The sequence below is a fragment of the Pectinophora gossypiella genome, chromosome 6 (assembly GCF_024362695.1).
Source record: "Pectinophora gossypiella chromosome 6, ilPecGoss1.1, whole genome shotgun sequence".
NCBI classification, from domain to species: domain Eukaryota; kingdom Metazoa; phylum Arthropoda; class Insecta; order Lepidoptera; family Gelechiidae; genus Pectinophora; species Pectinophora gossypiella.
Window position 1 is genome coordinate 16,500,619 of NC_065409.1, and position 17,774 is coordinate 16,518,392.

The following is a 17,774-nucleotide window of genomic DNA, read 5'->3' on the forward strand; positions in this document are numbered from 1 at the left end:
GAATCTTAATGGTGTCCATGTTTGAAAAGTGTATGCGCCTACCTAAATAGTTTATGCTCTCGAATCTGTCTTCTTTAATCTTATCTGTGATTTTAGAGTGGTTAATGTCAGCTCCGAACGAATGATATCTAACAAATGGCAGAGAAACATCCTCATTTTCACGCTATCCTTTTGGTGTGATTGTTGTTCAGCTTGTAAAGACCTAACCGCCGTTCTAACTCGTGTTCCTATGACGTTCTAATCCTGAAATGTTTACGATACAACGAGTTCTATAATTGAGCGATGCGGGAGAGTTCAACACATCGCGGTCCATCTTTTTAGAATACGACACAAATAACATTCTATATTTGAAAATTTATACACCACCAACTTTGAGAGCATCTACGCTTTTCTGACTTCGTAGACAACTTTCGTCTTTAGCACGACGGTTTAGGAAATATACTCGATTGCGGACAGATAGGATTAGGTACTTTGTTTCGCTCGTGTAGAATATAGATTCTAAGGTGGTACGGTTATGCGGCAGCCATGCCGATGACCACATGCATCAATGTTTGTAAATAGAACGACTCGTACTACGAGAGCGTTTTGATCTTTTACACTTTCGTGCCGTGTCACCTCCAATGCTCGTTCGTCTCCATGAGTCATTGCAGACATGTGTGGTAATCGTTCAATGTATTTACGATCTCGGGTTGAAGTTGTTTGCCAGGGGCACATTGATAGTGATCTGAAGACATGTGTGCTCGCTTGTGACACCTCTGAGTCTAGTAAAAGACGCTCGGGATGCTTTGTATCGTGAGAGTTAGAGCGTTGTTTACAAACAAGTTTACGTATACCTACATTCGTTGACGTTTTTTTTTCAGCGTTCAGAGTAACAATTTCATTATTATCACATTAAAGCTCGAGGATTCTGAGAAAAATTAGCTTAGGCGTGTGAAAAAAACTTGTTCAAAAGAATCTAACAAGTCTATTTGCTCATTCCATTACCCAGCTGGTTTGGGAAGTGAAAAATCACGCTTATCTCGAGGCAAACACGAGGGAGCGGTGGTCCACAGTCAGCCATCTGTTCGTTGCACCCATAAAGATAACGAAAATGTACAAACGGACGGGAACGCATTCATTTGGTATCAAGCCCTTGCGGTGAACGCTCCTGCTTTGATTTTATTACGCGCGAAAAACAAACGAAGCGGCCATTTTGCATATTTCCGAACGATGTGTTCCATATTCGAGCACACGGTGCGTACAGCTCTCGCTAGTTTGATATTCTCTTTCTGAGTTGGTTTATTTTTAATCGCGTTGTCCTATTTAATCCGTTATGCCAGCGTGGCCAGCGCTTCCATCAGTCTTAGCGGTAGCCGTTGCTTTTGACGTCGTGTATTCTGTTGAAGAATATTCCCTTTTAAAAATGTTTAAAAAACTACTTTTGAAGCTGAAAAAGGTGTCAATATTTATGTTTTTGAATGTGTAGTCGTTTGAACGATGTTTGATTGTTGTTTCTTTTTGTTTCAGATATATCCAGACCCAGAGTCCGAGAAGGCTATTATGGGATCTGTGGTGTACTGCATCCATCATAAGGAGGGATGCCAGTGGTCCGACGAACTACGCAAACTCAAGGTGAGCATAAAACCAAAAATAATCTCGATAACATTTAAGTGGAACACGCAAGGGGGACGAATTATCTAAGTTTGTTTGTCCTTGTGTCACATTCGACACATACTTACCTTTATCTTTTACTTTTGAATGCTCTTAGATATTATGGTTAACATGTACATAAATGATATTTTGTCTAATTTATTGAACTGCGAAGAAATTAGTACCTTACAATTTATCTGCCATATTAAATTATAAAATTTAATTTATTATTTCTTATTTTCGTACGTTTTTCTAATTTATTAATTAATTTAAATTTAGAAGGGCAGTAATTTATTATTTATACATGCGCTTTATTGTTGATTTTTAATATATTTTTTAATTGTATTATAACTTTCGCTGGCAATCAAGAGAGGTAAGGCATAATTCACACTCAGCGGCGTGAAGTGAATATAGTGGGAAGGCATCTGAACAATATTGTTACTTAACGATGTAGAAATAGAGCTGCAATCGCTGTAGGCTGGAATCTCTTAACGTCTTCGCCACCTTTTTGTTATTTTCTCTCAATGTTACGCTTCGTTTAGTGAGAATTATACCTTTTAATTTAGATAATCTGTTTACTTGGTAAAAACTAAATTAAAAGTTAATAAATAGAAGATTCCATATCGCTTTGAAAGTTTGGATTAACCAACCATATTGCAATTTAATCAAACTTAAAATTAAAATCCTTTGAGAAACCTCAACCTCAATTTCCTCATAACTACCAATAAAAATAATCATGTGAAAAAATGTCTGAAACCTGCAAAGTTTGACCATATCCTCCCGAAATGCGCAGGCGCACCTGAACACATGCAAGCACGACGCGGTGCTGTGCGCGGCGCAGTGCGGCGCGATGATCCCGCGCGTGTTGATGCAAGACCACCTGCGGTACACCTGCCCGCGCAGGCGCGCCAACTGCGAGCACTGCGGGAAGGAGTTCTCGGGAAGTGCGCTTGAGGTAACTATAGTTTTAACTACCCTCATTTTATTGCAGCTTTTTTTTTTTTTTTAATCAAGGCAAATCTGTTTTTTGTAGTTTTAATAGTAATAATTGTATTATGATCTCAAAAAGTAGTGAATGAAAAACTCTAACCTAAAACTCACGCCTATTTCTCACTAGGATAAGCAGATACTATGGAATTCCTTTCGCTTCGATCCTGACACACTTTGAGGTTTACGCAGTTATTATCATGATTAATACACATAATACACACAACCCCCTCCCCCCTAAGACTCCCGTAATGGTCTCAAAATCCCTGATTAATGCGGTAAGACCCTGGTATTATGTGTTTTGATTATTGCTTACATAGTAATGATAAAAGTGTGATAATTGCAAGGTGACTTTAAAATAAGAGATAAGCATTAAGTAATATTCACTTAGATGAAGATGAAGTTTTACTAGACAGTCTATTACATAATAATGCGCGCGATAATCTCGTGATGTATATCAGAGTAGTAAATTACTCATAAGTTCGTCTTTACTTTTTCTCCCTCTTAGAAATAATCATCACTTCACTCCTCTTAAAAGAGACGTTATTCACTTCCGAAAGCAAAGCTTCAGTTACTTTGATCCGTGCTCTACAATTATACAATTACCAGATGTAAATCTGCGCTAGAGTATAACTTGGGAAAAGGTTTACAATCGACTTCAAAGCACCTTCTATAATGCGTCGTAAAATTTGCTCTTTCAAAGGCAATACATTAGAAGTTACGTAAGGAATGTTTAAACTCAATAAGAAAATGAAACGAGATACATTTCACTACAAAGTTAAGAAGGCACGAACATTTGTTCAGAAATAATGAGTTTGTCTTGCTAAACAAAGAGTAATTTAGACGAACGGTCGAAGGAAGTCAAAGATGCGTTTAAAATGTCAAGTACGTATCGAACACGCGCGGATTCTACATAAAGCATAGATTGTTGTTTGTCCAAGCTTTTTTATGGTTAATTCACATTTATGAAAATTTTAGTGATTTTTAAAATTATTTTGTTCCATACTTTTGCGACGGAAAATTCCACATGATATCAACTCAGAATGATGGCCTGAATCATCCCTCGAAGTTTTCATTACGATGTCAGTAACACTTTGTATAGTTAGTAGGTATTACAATTTACAGAAACAACATCCTAAACACCAAAATACCGTTTAACAGGACAGCTTCTATCACCTCTAACGACTTTAACGATCTAATAGAACATCAATCGCATTCTATACCGTCCATTAAATGGTTTAAATCCTGTGTCTGTCATTGTGTTTCTGTCAACGGCCCCCGTGGTCCAGTGGTTGCGCGTTATGCTCACGATTCGGAGGTCCCGGGTTCGAATCCCGGTGGGGAAATATCGCAAAAATTACTTGGTGATCCCTAGTTTGATTAGTACATTACAGGCTGATCACCTGGTTGTCCGAAAGTAAGATGATCCATGCTTCGGAAGGCACGTAAAGCCGTTGGTCCAGGTGACTACTTACTGATGTAAGTAGTCGTTACATGAGTCATGTCAGGGGCCTTTGGCGGCTCAATAGTAACCCTGACACCAGGGTTGATGAGGTTGGTAATCCACCTCTCAACCCATACAAGAGAAGAAGACTGGTTCTGTGGCACACCGGCTTGCTTCTCAAATGGGGAGAACTGGTCTGAACCCCGGTAGATGACTTGCACCAATGAGTTATTAATTTATCTTAAGTTCAGTTCTCACTAACCGACGCGCCCATTATAGACGGCGATACGGCTCACCACCGATCACGTTGGTCTAACCGAAAGCTCGGTGAGGTGTGGGTAGGTTAGGTTAGATCTGATTATCCATTAGGATATAGTCGTGAGCTTATGTTACGGTCGTGTCTAATAGTCCATTTCATGCCATTTCAGGAACACCAAGGCAATTGTGGTCACGAGCCAGTTTACTGCGAAAACAAATGTGGCGCCAAAGTCCAACGCCGTCATACCCAACAGCACATCCAACAACACTGCAACAAAAGGCTCGTGCCTTGCAGACACTGTGGCCAGAGATATACACAGGTAATATTATACAGAGCGACTATCCTTTAGAAAATATAGGTCCGAAAATGACGAACAGTACAAAATTACTATGAGATGCCTTATGGACAAATATTTTCGCCTTAAAGTTTTTTATAACCCAACCTAACCCATGACATCTGTCAATAGGACACGGTAGCGGCGCACGGAGCTACCTGCGCGCGCGCACCGGTGCCGTGCCCCCAGCGCTGCGCAGCCGCAGCAGTGCCACGCGACGAGTTGGATACGCATCTGCGTGATCATTGTACCGCTGCGGGCGTCGCTTGCGCATTTAGAGATGCTGGCTGCCGGTTTAAGGTTGGTATTTTTCGTATGGAATTGTTTTCGTGAAATGAAAGAAAGATAAAAGTGAATGAATGTGTGATGTTGATCATGTTTGTTCCCAAATATTGAACATGTCTTTACCGAGGCCAATTGTTGTAGTTTTAAAAATGTTTATGTCTTAGACTGTACGAGTTTATTTCATAAGTTAGGCTATTTACTCTACCTAGCAAAAGCTTCCCTGTTATAAATTTTATAATAATAGTACCAAAACTAAATGCCTCTGATTATCATCTTTAATAAACTATTGCTAAACGAATTTCTATACATTGGCAAATTGTAGTAAACAGCTGGTTATGGCGAAGTAATAAACCCGAAATAAGAGGCAATAAGACGGCTATAAACCGCGTGGTAGATTTTATTACAAGATGGGCTTAACTGGGTTACGGATTATTTATGGCACTTAATTCTGTACGTATCGTGCGCAATAGTAACTAACTGTTACAGAAAGGTGCTGTGTTTTCAGTTATTTTTTTATAGTAACAATTTTTAGGTTTTTATTTTGAATAACCCTTAAAATGAATCCTAAACTAGCTTGTCCATCTAGTACTTCAACTTAAAAAGTATTTAAGTCTCGAAGAAATGTCTTCAAGCTTTAATTTAGGGTAAATTGAGAGACAAAAGTAAGTAGATATCAAATAAAACACACAGAAGGCAGTAGCCACCTTCTAGTGAAAGATAGGCTTTATCTCGCAAACATATGCATACTTAAAATAATGTCAAACAAACTGTAACAAATCTTTTCCATCTTTCCAGGGTACAAGACAAGCCCTAGACAGGCATACAGAAGAAAGTTGCCAGCAACACCTAGCCCTCGTCTCAGCCTTAGCTACAAGGCAGGCCAGACAACTAGAGTCCCTCAGAGCAGCAGTCGCGCGACTGTCAGTCAATTGTTCCGGCGCGTTGGTCTGGAGGATCACTGACTGGGCTGCCAAAATGGCGGAGGCGAAGTGCAAAGATGGCGTCGAGTTGGTTTCTCCCGCCTTTTACACCAGCCAGTACGGATATAAGTTGCAGGTTAGTTTTTTTTACAAAAATTAAAGTTTAAATAAAGAACAAATCAAATACAAACATCCGAATTGCTTTGTAAACTGAATAATTGGGTAAGTAGAGCAACTTACACCGCGGTTCATCAGTGGATGGAGTTTACAAGCATTTTTTGAGCTACAATATTTGTACAATGAATGCAATGAATCAATTCCATCTTTAGAAGTAGATAGGAAACCGAAAAAACCTGGAATATCTAATATCTCTAGATGACTTGAAATCTGCTAACTTGGTTAATAAAGTTCCACATACGCACAAAATGTTCCGTAAACGCAATTCGGTCTTTTTGCCTGAAACATTTATTAAGCTAATTAGCTTTTGCGACTAATTTCACTGACAATATAACCCCTTTGTTAGTAAACAAAGAGGGGAATATTACTACCAGTGAATAATATTCGATGACTAACGTACGCACGGAGTATGGGACTAAATTAGCCCCGCTTACTCACATCGCTAGTTTGACGGGTCGTTTATTAAATTGCTCTATGTTATTGTCGTAACATCATTATTACTTTGAAATTGGATTATATGTCATGTTATGTTGAGTTGTATTTGTAAATAAGTAATAGATTTGAGTGGTTAAATATAAAGGTTTGTTTTAGATGAAGCATTTCGAACTGGGTACCTTTTGAGCAATTTAGCTCGAAAAAACTGAAAAATGTTGCTCAGATCAGACAAACCCTTACCTGATTTCCTTCTCCGTTTAAAGCAGACAACACAAATTACCTTAATCTAAACATATTTTTATCCTCTTTTCCAGGCGTCACTCTTCCTCAATGGCAACGGAGCAGGCGAAGCTACCCACATGTCAGTCTACATCAAGATCTTACCAGGAGAGTACGATGCTCTACTTCGCTGGCCTTTCGCCCACACCGTCTCCTTCACCCTCTTTGACCAGAGCTCAAGCCCGGACCGAGCATGCAACATCGTCGAAAGCTTCGTTCCCGACCCGACGTGGAAAAACTTCCAAAGACCCTCAAAGGAACCTGATGCATTAGGCTTTGGATTCCCCAGGTTCGTTTCCCATGAAATGCTCAAAAAGAGGAACTTTGTCAAAGATGACGTCATGTTTTTAAGGGTTAAGGTTGATCCGAGCAAAATTGTAGCTGTTTAAGTCTAGGATTAGTAGATGAGATTTAGCGCATATGATGCACGGTCGAGCGTAAAACCTGGGTTGAGTAAATACTATTGGATGATAGCCAAGTCGTGGTGATTGAACTCAAATAGAGTAACAAAAAACTTTTAATACCGGTTAGCAAAGACATCTGCAGCGTCTAAAGACATTTGTGTCCTCTTTCCTATTCTTATTTGTAACATTCGACCGTGTTTCGCTATCTTTAAAGCTTTTACACAAATACGTATTATATCTATTAGTCTAGTTACGTTATACGGTTTATCTATAGATAAATGTTGCTGAAATCAGCGCACAAAATCTAAACAAGTCATTGTTATTTAGTATTAAGTAACTTAAAAGTCATCGGTTAGTTGTGAATATAGGTTATGTTAGGTTATTTTTTAGGTTAGGGTTTGTATAAAGTTGTATATATTGTTAGGTTAGGCGCATTCGTTGCATTGTTATCCTTTCACTAAAGATCTCTTGAGTTTCAATGCCGCCAGAAGAACGTAACAAACTGAGCATTGTTTCAAAGGATAAAAAATCTAAGTGTTCAAAACGTCTTGGAAAAATCTTATCGAACTAAACAACTTGTTTGTAATTAACGAAGACACCTCAATGGGATTCTAAAACGTCAAGTTCTATTTGTTGTTCTCATGTATTCAAAAGACCTTACTCGACTTGCGAACGATGACGAAAAACGACAGGGACAGCGATAAAATTTAAGATTTGCATAATCTTATGTCAAACCAATATATTTTTATCACCATGACTGTCGCTTTTTGAAATCGCTTGCAACTTAGCTAAACCTAAATAAGATGTTCAGCTCGATCATTTTCCCAAGATAAAACTTATTCTAAGTCCGTGCCATATTGATACGTATTGATATATCCAACAATGTAATATACACACACACATTTTTATAGGGTACTGCAAAAATAGTGTGTTGAGTCCGTATGTCCGAGGGCGTTTTTGTTGGCCTTAGGAGACATGTAGGCCTTGTTTAAAATGCTTTCGGCCCCAACAGCCAAAACCAAACTTTGAGACATGTTTGGCTTCGTTATATCGGCAGATCTGTGTATATATTTCTGTTTTATTTTACATAATTTATCCACAAAAGTTTTTTGTTAAAATCTTTAATTTTTGTACATAAAAGCGGTCTGATTTTTTTAAAGTTTGTAAATAATATATTAACATAAAAAAGTACTAATAAAACAACTTTCATGTTTCTGTGTGTTTAAAGCTGGAGTTAGACCAAAGTGTTTTGATTACTTTGCATTATAAAGCGAAAAAATTAAAGTGTACATTGAAATCAGCAAAGTAAATCAACATAAATGTATAACACGGCTAAAGCTGTATGTAATTATGTATTTTTATATATTTTTAAGAATGTTTATGTTCCATTTGGTCTCGTGTGTGTGTTTTTTTAAAACTTTCTTAAGCAATTACTTTAAAGTAATCCCAACGTGTTTGATTCTTAATGTAAATTCAACATCGGTGCATATTCTGTCATAAAAATAATAATTTAATTTTAGTTTGACAGTTCTAAAACTACGACTAATTCAACAAATTAAATTCGACGTTTCTTTAACCTCATAGTCATAAGGATTAATTTTCCATCCTTGCTCCCATTTATTATGAATCTGCTCATCATTTGATCCATTAAATTGCACCTATAGCTCTATCTCTTTCTTCCCTTAGTAGTTAATGAAGATAGTAGCTACAGAGTTGCCAAACTAAAATCAAATCGTTCACGACAGAATCAGCACAATTCTTCCTTTCAACTGTAATTGGATCTCTATGAATGCTTGATCTAAGTGTGTCTATCTCAACCGCAAAGTAACATTCCAGAAAACATAATTCTAAGTCCGGTTGAAATCTAAAATCCTTTTTAATTGTATTTACTGAGACTGAATATTTTATTAAGTAAATGGCAATAAAACACCTATTATTTTATTCTTCTATTTTTATCTTCCATATTGCACCAATAAAAAAATATAAGTAAGTTAATATTTATTCTGACCACACTAAATAAAAAAGACATATTTCTTTTTTGCTACATTATGGTTTACGTTTAATCCAAATTCTTATTTTTTTTAATAGTCACTAAGTTTTTTTTTTAACTATTGCCATTTCCTTTAAATAACGAACATCAACATGAATAATTATAAATGTTTCTATTTAGATTAACTAGGCATTGAAGTCTAGATTTAATTAGTAAGTACCTTATCTGTAACAGAAATGAGACTAACAAAACAAAGTAGTGTAAGTCTAGAGATATAGGTTCTAGTGTTTATGTTAGAATAAATCATCACTGTACATGATTTAGATATATAAGATGGAAATATATTTCTTTTTCGTAAACTAATCTTTCAATTACCTTTTCTTGTGACTTATTGTAGATTTGCCGCAAATGTCATTAAGTACCTAAATGGCAATAAAATATTTTTATTTTTCTATTTTATCCTTCTACGGTATACTTTTGATCCAAATTCTTTTGATAGTCACTTAAGGTTTCAATAGTTTCAATTACCGAATCGCCCTGACTTATAAGAAATTATTAGATTAAATATTTAGTCTCACGACTATGAAGTAAAGTATAAACTTTACTCTGAAACAATCAGGTGAAAAATACGTGACCGTCAGGATGGCCTGTCACTACCCTAATTTTACATCGAAGTAATTATTAAAAGTTATCTTTAAAAAAAGATAAAAATCTAATAATCTAATAAAAATAAATTTTATTAGATGGCGCCTGCTGATAGAATACCGCTTATGTGTTCAATTTCGGAATTGCTCATTTAATACTGTAGGCGTTACGACATCGAAATAGTAAATCCATAATAACTTTTTATCCTTAAAAGTTATAAGGTCCAAATCTACGTATATGAAGGTACCAGTTGGTACCAACTATTGGTTATAAATAAACTCTATAAATGTGCGCAGTTTGTTCTCACTGCATAGGTGACCAGCCATCCTTATGCTAGAATGGCGCGTCACCTAAAAAAGTAGATTATTTTCTTTAAATTAAGGGTACCAACTGTTTAACGATCGGTACCAAGTGGTAGCAACTGAGCACTAACTTTTAATAATTACTTCGATGTAAAATTAGGGTAGTGACTGGCCATCCTGACGGTCACTGAAAATGAGGATCAAAATGATCGTATCTTTGGATTGCATTGATTTAGAAACTTAATTTTTTCAGAGGTTAAAGGATATGTAGACATAAATATTAGATATAAATTTCTACTTGATACCTCCACGCGTTACCTAGAAAAAGGGTCTTGACAGACGGACGGACGGCCGGACGAACAATATAGTGATCCTGTAAGGGTTCCGTTTTTCCTTTTATAATTTGGAACCCTAAAAAAGTTTATTTTATTAACAATAACGCCGCCTATGGTTCGTCTTTTGTCCTCTTTTTCTTGTGTTTTTGTGCAATAAGGAGAAAAAGGGTCTTGACAGACAAACATACAATAAAGTGATACTATAAGGGTTCCGTTTTTCCTTTTAAGGTTCAGAACCCTAAAATGTTTAATTTTTTAACAATAAAGCCGCCTATGTTCCGTCTTGTCCTCTTTTTCTTGTATTTTTGTGCAATAAGTACAATTTAAAGTACAATTTGTGGAGGTTTGTATTGTATTTCACTTTGAATTTTGTGATTTATAACAAACTGTTTCCTTATTTTAATAAGTTACTCGGAGCACTTGAAATATACTTGTTCGATACCTAACTAAGCAAAGCAAGGCTAGCACACTGAGTCATCGTTAATCCAGTTACATCCGGTTTATTTTAAATAATATAGATTAGGGTTCGAAAGGACGTAATTAGTTTGTATCTCTACGAATATTATTACACCACGCGATTGCAAAGTCATATACCTTCGATCTACAATATATTAAATTTTTTTTTCTACTCCTCTACTTTAATCTGGCATTTAAATAACCAAAAAGTCTAATATAAGTACATACATAATTAAACTCTTTGAAAAAGTGTACGCTCTATGGCCTATAAAAGCATTGTTTACAAAGTGTAACTGTACTATAATGTCGCCAAAAAAGCATTGTTGTTGTTTTTTTTTTTTTTGACCTGGAAACTGGCACCTTTACTTTGTTTGGTGCCATAGATATACTATAAAAAAAAGTATACATTTGCCGCCATTTTCCCGCGCGTTGGATAATAAATTGGAAAATTTTTGTTTCATTTAAAATTACGTCGTCGTAGAAAAAGTATTGTATGCAACGTTGTATAACTAGGTCAAAAAATGCTCGTGGCGTCTCTTATTGCAACTCACGCCACTCGCATTTTTGACCCTTCTTATACAACTGTTGCATAAAATACTATAGTATCACTGATTCACGTGTAGAATGTGTAGTGTGTATGATACGTATTCATTATTAGTTCCAGTAAACCCTAGGCTAATAGGGCATATAATTTCACTGAGAACCTAAAACCTAATTTGATATGGTGAATTATCAGAAGTAATTGAATGCATGTTATCAACGGTAATATTTCAAAAATAAATTGCTTATTAGAATAGAGCAAATTGATTAGGTATTTGGAACAAAGCTATTACGATAGACCAGTAAATTGCTACTGGTAGATAATTTATCAGTAAGTAAAGGCTTTGGCACACCAAAAATATTTCCCGAACGAACGGGCCCTGTAGTACAGGGCCCTTAAAAATAACGTCTCATCCGCCTAAAACTACTGCAGCTTCTCACAATCTGAATAGTCGAGGTATCTACAGGCCCTGTAGATACTTTTCCTCGGCTATGCAGGTTGTGAGAAGCTGCAGTAGTTTTAGGCGGATGAGACGTTAAAAAAAACGTACCTATTTTACGATTCAAAGAGTAACTAGGTATGTTACCTAATGAATAACGGACTCCGTGGTCCAGTGGTTGAGTGTTGGGCTCACGATCCGCAGGTCCCGGGTTCGAATCCCGATGGGGACATATCACAAAAATCACTTTGTGATCCCTAGTTTGGTTAGGACATTACAGGCCGATCACCTGATTGTCCGAAAGTAAGACGATCCGTGCTTCGGAAGGTACGTTAAGCCGTTGGTGCCGGTTACTACTTACTGATGTAAGTACGTAGTCGTTACATGAGTCATGTCAGGGGCCTTTGGCGGCTCAATAGAGTAACCTGACACACACACGATAGAAGAGAAGACCTAATGAATAAATATATTTTTGGGTTTGAGTTAGTTATATTGATGCTAATTCCTGTAGACACCATCTAATTTCATTTTAAATTGTAATTAAACCTGATATTTTCTTATTCGCCGAAAAGGATTACCCAATCGACAGGCATAAAATTTATAGAACACACGTTTTTAATTTTAGGAACAAATCTAAAACAACCGTCTAAAAATTTTACATTGGCCAATAAACCGGCAGAATTAAGTTACGTGTTTGATTCACCCGGGATATTCATTCAATCACTCATTCTTTTTAAAATTAACAGCTGTCAATCATCCGTCCCTTTCCTTTTCACTTGGTCCTTGTTTCCAGCGGATAAGAAAATTACTTAAAATAAAATTAGATAGTGTGTACGGTCACGAGCATTAATATGTACAAGGCATAACAGTAGGTTAGGGTGCGGCGGGGGTGGCCCTTGGGCCACCCCTATGCCGCCAACATGTTTATCTTACACACGAAAAGTATACTGAATGATACGTTTCAGATTTTTTAATTTTGATACATTTTTTCTTACCATGTGATGTCAGAATTATTGATTACTTACTAAATAATTAATAAATACGTACTTGATTTCACAATCTTGAAGAGCATTTATTTTATTTGACTGACACCTGTGTTTTATTCCTAACTCTATGGACACAGAACGGTCTACTGTAAGGCCGACCAATCAGGGACAGCCGTCGGACAGTTGACAATTTGACAATTGTAAGATTGTGATTTAACAGTTTTACTTCGATAGATTATAATCTGACTAATAATTATACGTTAAATTGTAAGCAGTATATTACGTTTCACAATTTTTCGACAGTTCACAATCTCGCGAGATAGATTATAATCTAACGTTATTTACAATTTTACGGTGACATATACACTTTGGTACCATGTCACATTAACTTTTTGAAAATGGAACTGTAAGTCTCACTAAATGTCAAATATGTTAGTGCGACAGAGTCCTAAAGTGGGTACATTATATTATTATTGCTCATGACTGTACAGGAATTAGCGCCATTGTATAGAAGATCATGATTGGCTTATACCCAGTAACAGGACATTATGGACTTTATGTATTAAAATGAATGTAAGTTAATACACTTACCTTTTAGGGCAGGAACTGAAGATTTAGGCACTTCATTTCAGCACTTGTTGATTAATTGATTAGACGACAGTCTAACAAACCTTAACACAATAACGAAACGTCAAAACGAAAGTTTCCTTTAAAGTTTGTATGGAAATACTGTACTGTGACGTCATCAATAAAAACGTACTCATTGTTACTTAATTCGAAAATAAAATTGGAAAATTTTGATCATCTTAAACTGGCTTCTGCATATTATAATTTATTTTATAATTTATCTTTGACCTAGTCTACCCTTAACTATTTACTTTACATGCAAATTTATAAATACACTATAATTTAATTAATAAAACCTGAACTCAAAAACTGTATTTTGCAGGATTTAGATTAAATAAAATGTAAGAAATATAGTAATATATTTAGTTTGTACTCAATACTCAAGAAGGTTGTTAGATATACTAATAACAGGACTTTCTTATACTAATATAGGCATGGGTTGAGTTTCCATGCCCCACTCCTTTGCTGCTTAATTAAGGCCAGGCTGGATTGCAAATGCACTTCAATCTTTTAATAAAAAAATAAAACTAAAACGTCTAGATGTTTTGTGAGCTGCCTGATTGTGTTATTGTAGAAATGTTCAGTGATGCTGGTGCAGTTTTTTTGGTTTCCTGCAAAAAAAAAAAAACAAGATTAACGAGATAGAAGATCTTTATCTACTACAGCCAGTGTTGGTAAGTTAAAATTAATGTATAGGTTACACATATATACATAAACTCACACCCGTAATCCCTAATGGGGTGGGCAGAGCCACAAGTAATCAAAAACATACTTGCAGTCACTGTTGACACAAAGTCCTAATATAGATAGGTAATTAACCTGTCACATTGGACAACTGGACCACTTTACATTTCCAGCCTTGCCAGGTGTCAAATTACACATTAATATTATGTATAATTATATAGGTACCTACATACATACTCACATCCCATAATGGGGAGGGCAGAGCCACACATGATGAGAAGACCATTTTTGACCATTTTTGAATATAATTTACGAATTGTTTTTTATTCAATTATTTATAAAAAGAGATTTAAATAATAATAAAAATAATAATAATACTAAAAAAGTTTATTTAGGTAAAATCTACGACACACATATACATTTACAAAAGCATTTAGTCAAGTACTATTAATTAATTCAAATACTAATAGAAATTTCAATTAGTCTGTTCAGAAACAGTAAAATTAACATTGTTACTAAGTTTTAATGTAAATCAGTAGATAGTTACTAACCATTTGTATCCTAAGCAGTTCATTCATAGCTGTTGGCAACAGAGGTTTCACAGAATTTATCTCCATCATAGTAAGGTGATCAAGTCTACCGTAGCTCCCCCCGGACTTCATCAATGCATCCATTGAAGTTCGTAATTTGGACATGCGGATGTCCCAAATGTCTTTAATTATGGTTTTGACTTCGGAAGCCTGTGGTACGTCTTCTGCTGCTACACCAAGGATTAGTTTTGCTTCCACCATGTAGTGCTCATTTGGCATTTTTGTGAAGAACCTGCAAGGTAATAAAGAATTTATTTATAAAAAATCATGTTTCAATTCATTTGAACAAATTATATTACGATAGACATGGTAAATGAATAGGGAAAGCTTATTTTTTAATTTATTCATTTGGAACAAAAAACAACTGAACATAAATTAGTATCTCTATTTATTTATTTATAAAGTACAGCTACATCACATACATTAAAACATTTTTACATTTAGAAGGTTACCGGTATTGTGACTAATATAATTATGTGACAATTACGGCATACATAACTTATACAATTAAAGATGTACACTATTCAATTATTGTAAAACATAAAATAAAATAAATAATTAAAGATAAGTATTTAAAAATAAAGTAAAATTAAAATTACACATCAAACTCAAAAATTAGAAATTAGAAAAATATTAGGTAAATATAATTATGGTTAGAGTAACATACAGTCAACTACATTGTTCACAGACAGTGTGAATAGGTTTTCTTGTAAAATAAATCCTTGCAACCGAGCATAGCTTTTAGAAAACCTAGTGTAAGAAAGTTAGTTTTAAGTGGTAGTACTTGGAAAGTGGAATTTCTAACCTATACTCAAAGACAAACAATTACTTACAGTCAATATTGAAATGGTAATAAACTGTTTTGTTTGTCCAAACATTAGGTGAAGTACTGGGTTCATGTAAAAAACATGATAATATAAGTACCTACCTAGATCGTTTCTCTTCCTCCTTTATATTCTCTAAGGTATCAATTTCCATCCAATCCGGCGGCACTATTCTACACTTTTGCTTTTGTTTTAACATCACAGCTAGCCACAGAGGCACATTCATTGGCAAACCAGCACGAAACGGTCCAAATTCACCACATATCAAGAAGATTTTATCATAAGAAAAATTCGGAATAATGCTGATTATTCTGTTCTCGGCTATGAATTCTATTTCGTAGGGATCCATTCTTGAAACACTGAGGTGGTTGTCACATTGATTTTTGTTGAAAATACCAGTAAAAACAATAAATAACAAAGTAAGACATAACCACAACGCACTTTGTTTTGACGTATACGTCAGTGTCAAAAAAAAGCGGGAAGCGGGAAAATATGACGGATGCGTTCACACTATTACAAAATTTTACATTGCCATCTATGTTTTATAACGAATACTTACACAACTTAGTTAAACCTAACCATAGAACGTAACGCGAATGTGAGGTTAATAGTCAGTGGTTGTACGTGAAACTCAACAGAGGGCTCTAGTATACTGAAAATTCACAATATAGGCGCGAAAAGTTTCAGTTGTTTCAATTCAAAATATATTGTTACCAACAGACTTTATTCGTTAATTTATTAGTTATGCAGATTTTAGCCAAAAACAACTTGATTTTATGGTTAAGAAAGTAAAATAAATGTCTATAATATTGCAAGCAAAACACAATAAACTAAACATCGGCGGGGTCGATGCAAATCGCTTTGGCAAAGTGCAAACTCCTAATTACTAGCAGTAAATTAGGGTGGTCGGTTGACAATGTCTCAGACGGCTGATATTTATGGAGGCCCCGTCGACGTCGGGGCCCGGACTTGCCCCCCCCCCCCCCCCCCCCGTCTGTCACAGGCCAAAGTTTTATGTTATATCTGACTCAGTTACTTGCGTTGATCGTTTCAATTAACTATTGCTTGCGACGCTCGTTTAATAGGAATGCGATAGTAATTTATTATGGTTTTATTGGGAATGGTCAGTCAGTTTATTGCTTATCTAGTTTATTATAATCTCGCTGCCATAGAAATGTAGGTACCGACCTCGGTAGGTATCTTATAGCTGTATTTTGTAAGAGGTAGCTTTTGTGTTTTGTTTTTGTTGGGAAGAGAGGAAAGGGTAGACCTAGGATAACATTTATGAAACAAATAAAAGAGAAGGTGCAGGTTATGTCGTATCGGGAGGTGAAGGTTTTGGCGGGAAGAACAGAGGAATAGCGATTACTCCACCGACAAGAGCGCAGCTCTTAAATAGAGCTTTTGTTGGTAGTGTTGTATTTACATAATGCGCAATAATTCAATAAAGTGTGCGTTAACTATTTACAATTAAGGAGATAGAGCTTAAGGGTCTATTTTTTTTAAACTTTTGACTATATAGATAGTCAGACTGTCACGAAAAAAGGGGATTGGTATAAGAGATTTATAAAAGTAGGTAACCTTTCTAGCGCATAGCAAATAAATAACAAAGCCGTCTGCACGAGCGAAAAACACATTGTCTCCTCACGGACATCTTTCTCCTTAAATCTGCATACAAATTCGTGAGATCGCGCGCAAATTCACCGAGTCATTTAAAACCCATTCCGTTTCTGGCGAAAATGCCGTTTTTTGCCCATAAATATGTCCTGGAGTGACGGCCGCCGTCGCCCAGCGACATCTAGCGCCGGGGGGAGGCGATTTGTACTCGAGTCACGACACGCGATAGATGGCGCTACACGTCACTCAAAACACGGAAGCTGGGAATTCTTTTGTTTTGTGGCTCCTTTTTTACTCGTGTTGCATAATTTATTTGTTTTTCTTGAACAAATGAAAAATGCGCCTCTAAAGTGCGGGGAAACGGAATGTGTGGAGATTATGAATGTTAAGAATCTTCTTGGTATTCTTAGACGGGAAATGAAAAACTTTTGTACCTACTTCTTACCTAGTACAAAATGGGGTTTATTAAAAAAAAGAAAGATTAAAGCATATATCATAATGCAATATATGTATCTAAACATTTTATTTTTATTAAAAGATTTGAATGCGTGACGATCCAGCCTGGTATTAAGCAACGATGTGGTC

General features: G+C 35.8%; 2 protein-coding genes across 5 annotated transcripts in view; one reads left to right on the forward strand and one right to left on the reverse strand.

Annotated features, from left to right (window-relative positions):
- LOC126367798 (TNF receptor-associated factor 4) overlaps positions 1–9,502 on the forward strand; it is a 125,150-nt gene extending 115,648 nt beyond the window's left edge. For 2 of the 4 annotated variants that reach the window (XM_050011546.1, XM_050011545.1), the window contains 6 exons: positions 1,507–1,611; positions 2,423–2,584; positions 4,489–4,638; positions 4,786–4,953; positions 5,734–5,994; positions 6,785–9,502. In XM_050011546.1, coding sequence (XP_049867503.1) covers positions 1,507–1,611; positions 2,423–2,584; positions 4,489–4,638; positions 4,786–4,953; positions 5,734–5,994; positions 6,785–7,138 — 1,200 coding nt within the window. In that variant the 3' untranslated portion in view covers positions 7,139–9,502. Of the gene's footprint in view, positions 1–1,118; positions 1,234–1,360; positions 1,436–1,506; positions 1,612–2,422; positions 2,585–4,488; positions 4,639–4,785; positions 4,954–5,733; positions 5,995–6,784 lie in introns of those variants that run through there. The other 2 variants (XM_050011548.1, XM_050011547.1) reach the window with 2 other exon arrangements.
- Positions 9,503–13,816: 4,314 nt separating this feature from the next.
- On the reverse strand, positions 13,817–16,038 carry LOC126367855 (probable DNA replication complex GINS protein PSF2). The gene is made up of 3 exons (XM_050011630.1): positions 15,677–16,038; positions 14,710–14,980; positions 13,817–14,085 (listed from the first exon to the last, which is right to left on the reverse strand). Exons 1-3 carry the CDS (start codon positions 15,919–15,921, stop codon positions 14,011–14,013), a joined length of 591 nt encoding a protein of 196 aa, XP_049867587.1. The 5' UTR covers positions 15,922–16,038; the 3' UTR covers positions 13,817–14,010.
- Positions 16,039–17,774: the final 1,736 nt, after the last annotated feature.

Excerpts from the sequence above, each read along its gene's own strand:
- LOC126367855 (XM_050011630.1), bottom strand. The coding sequence starts at position 15,921 with ATGGATCCCTACGAAATAGAATTCATAGCCGAGAACAGAATAATCAGC. Across the intron at positions 14,981-15,676 it reads GAGGAAGAGAAACGATCTAG|GTTCTTCACAAAAATGCCAA; the intron begins GTAGGTACTTAT and ends ATTACCTTGCAG. Across the intron at positions 14,086-14,709 it reads AACTGCTTAGGATACAAATG|GAAACCAAAAAAACTGCACC; the intron begins GTTAGTAACTAT and ends TTTTTTTTGCAG.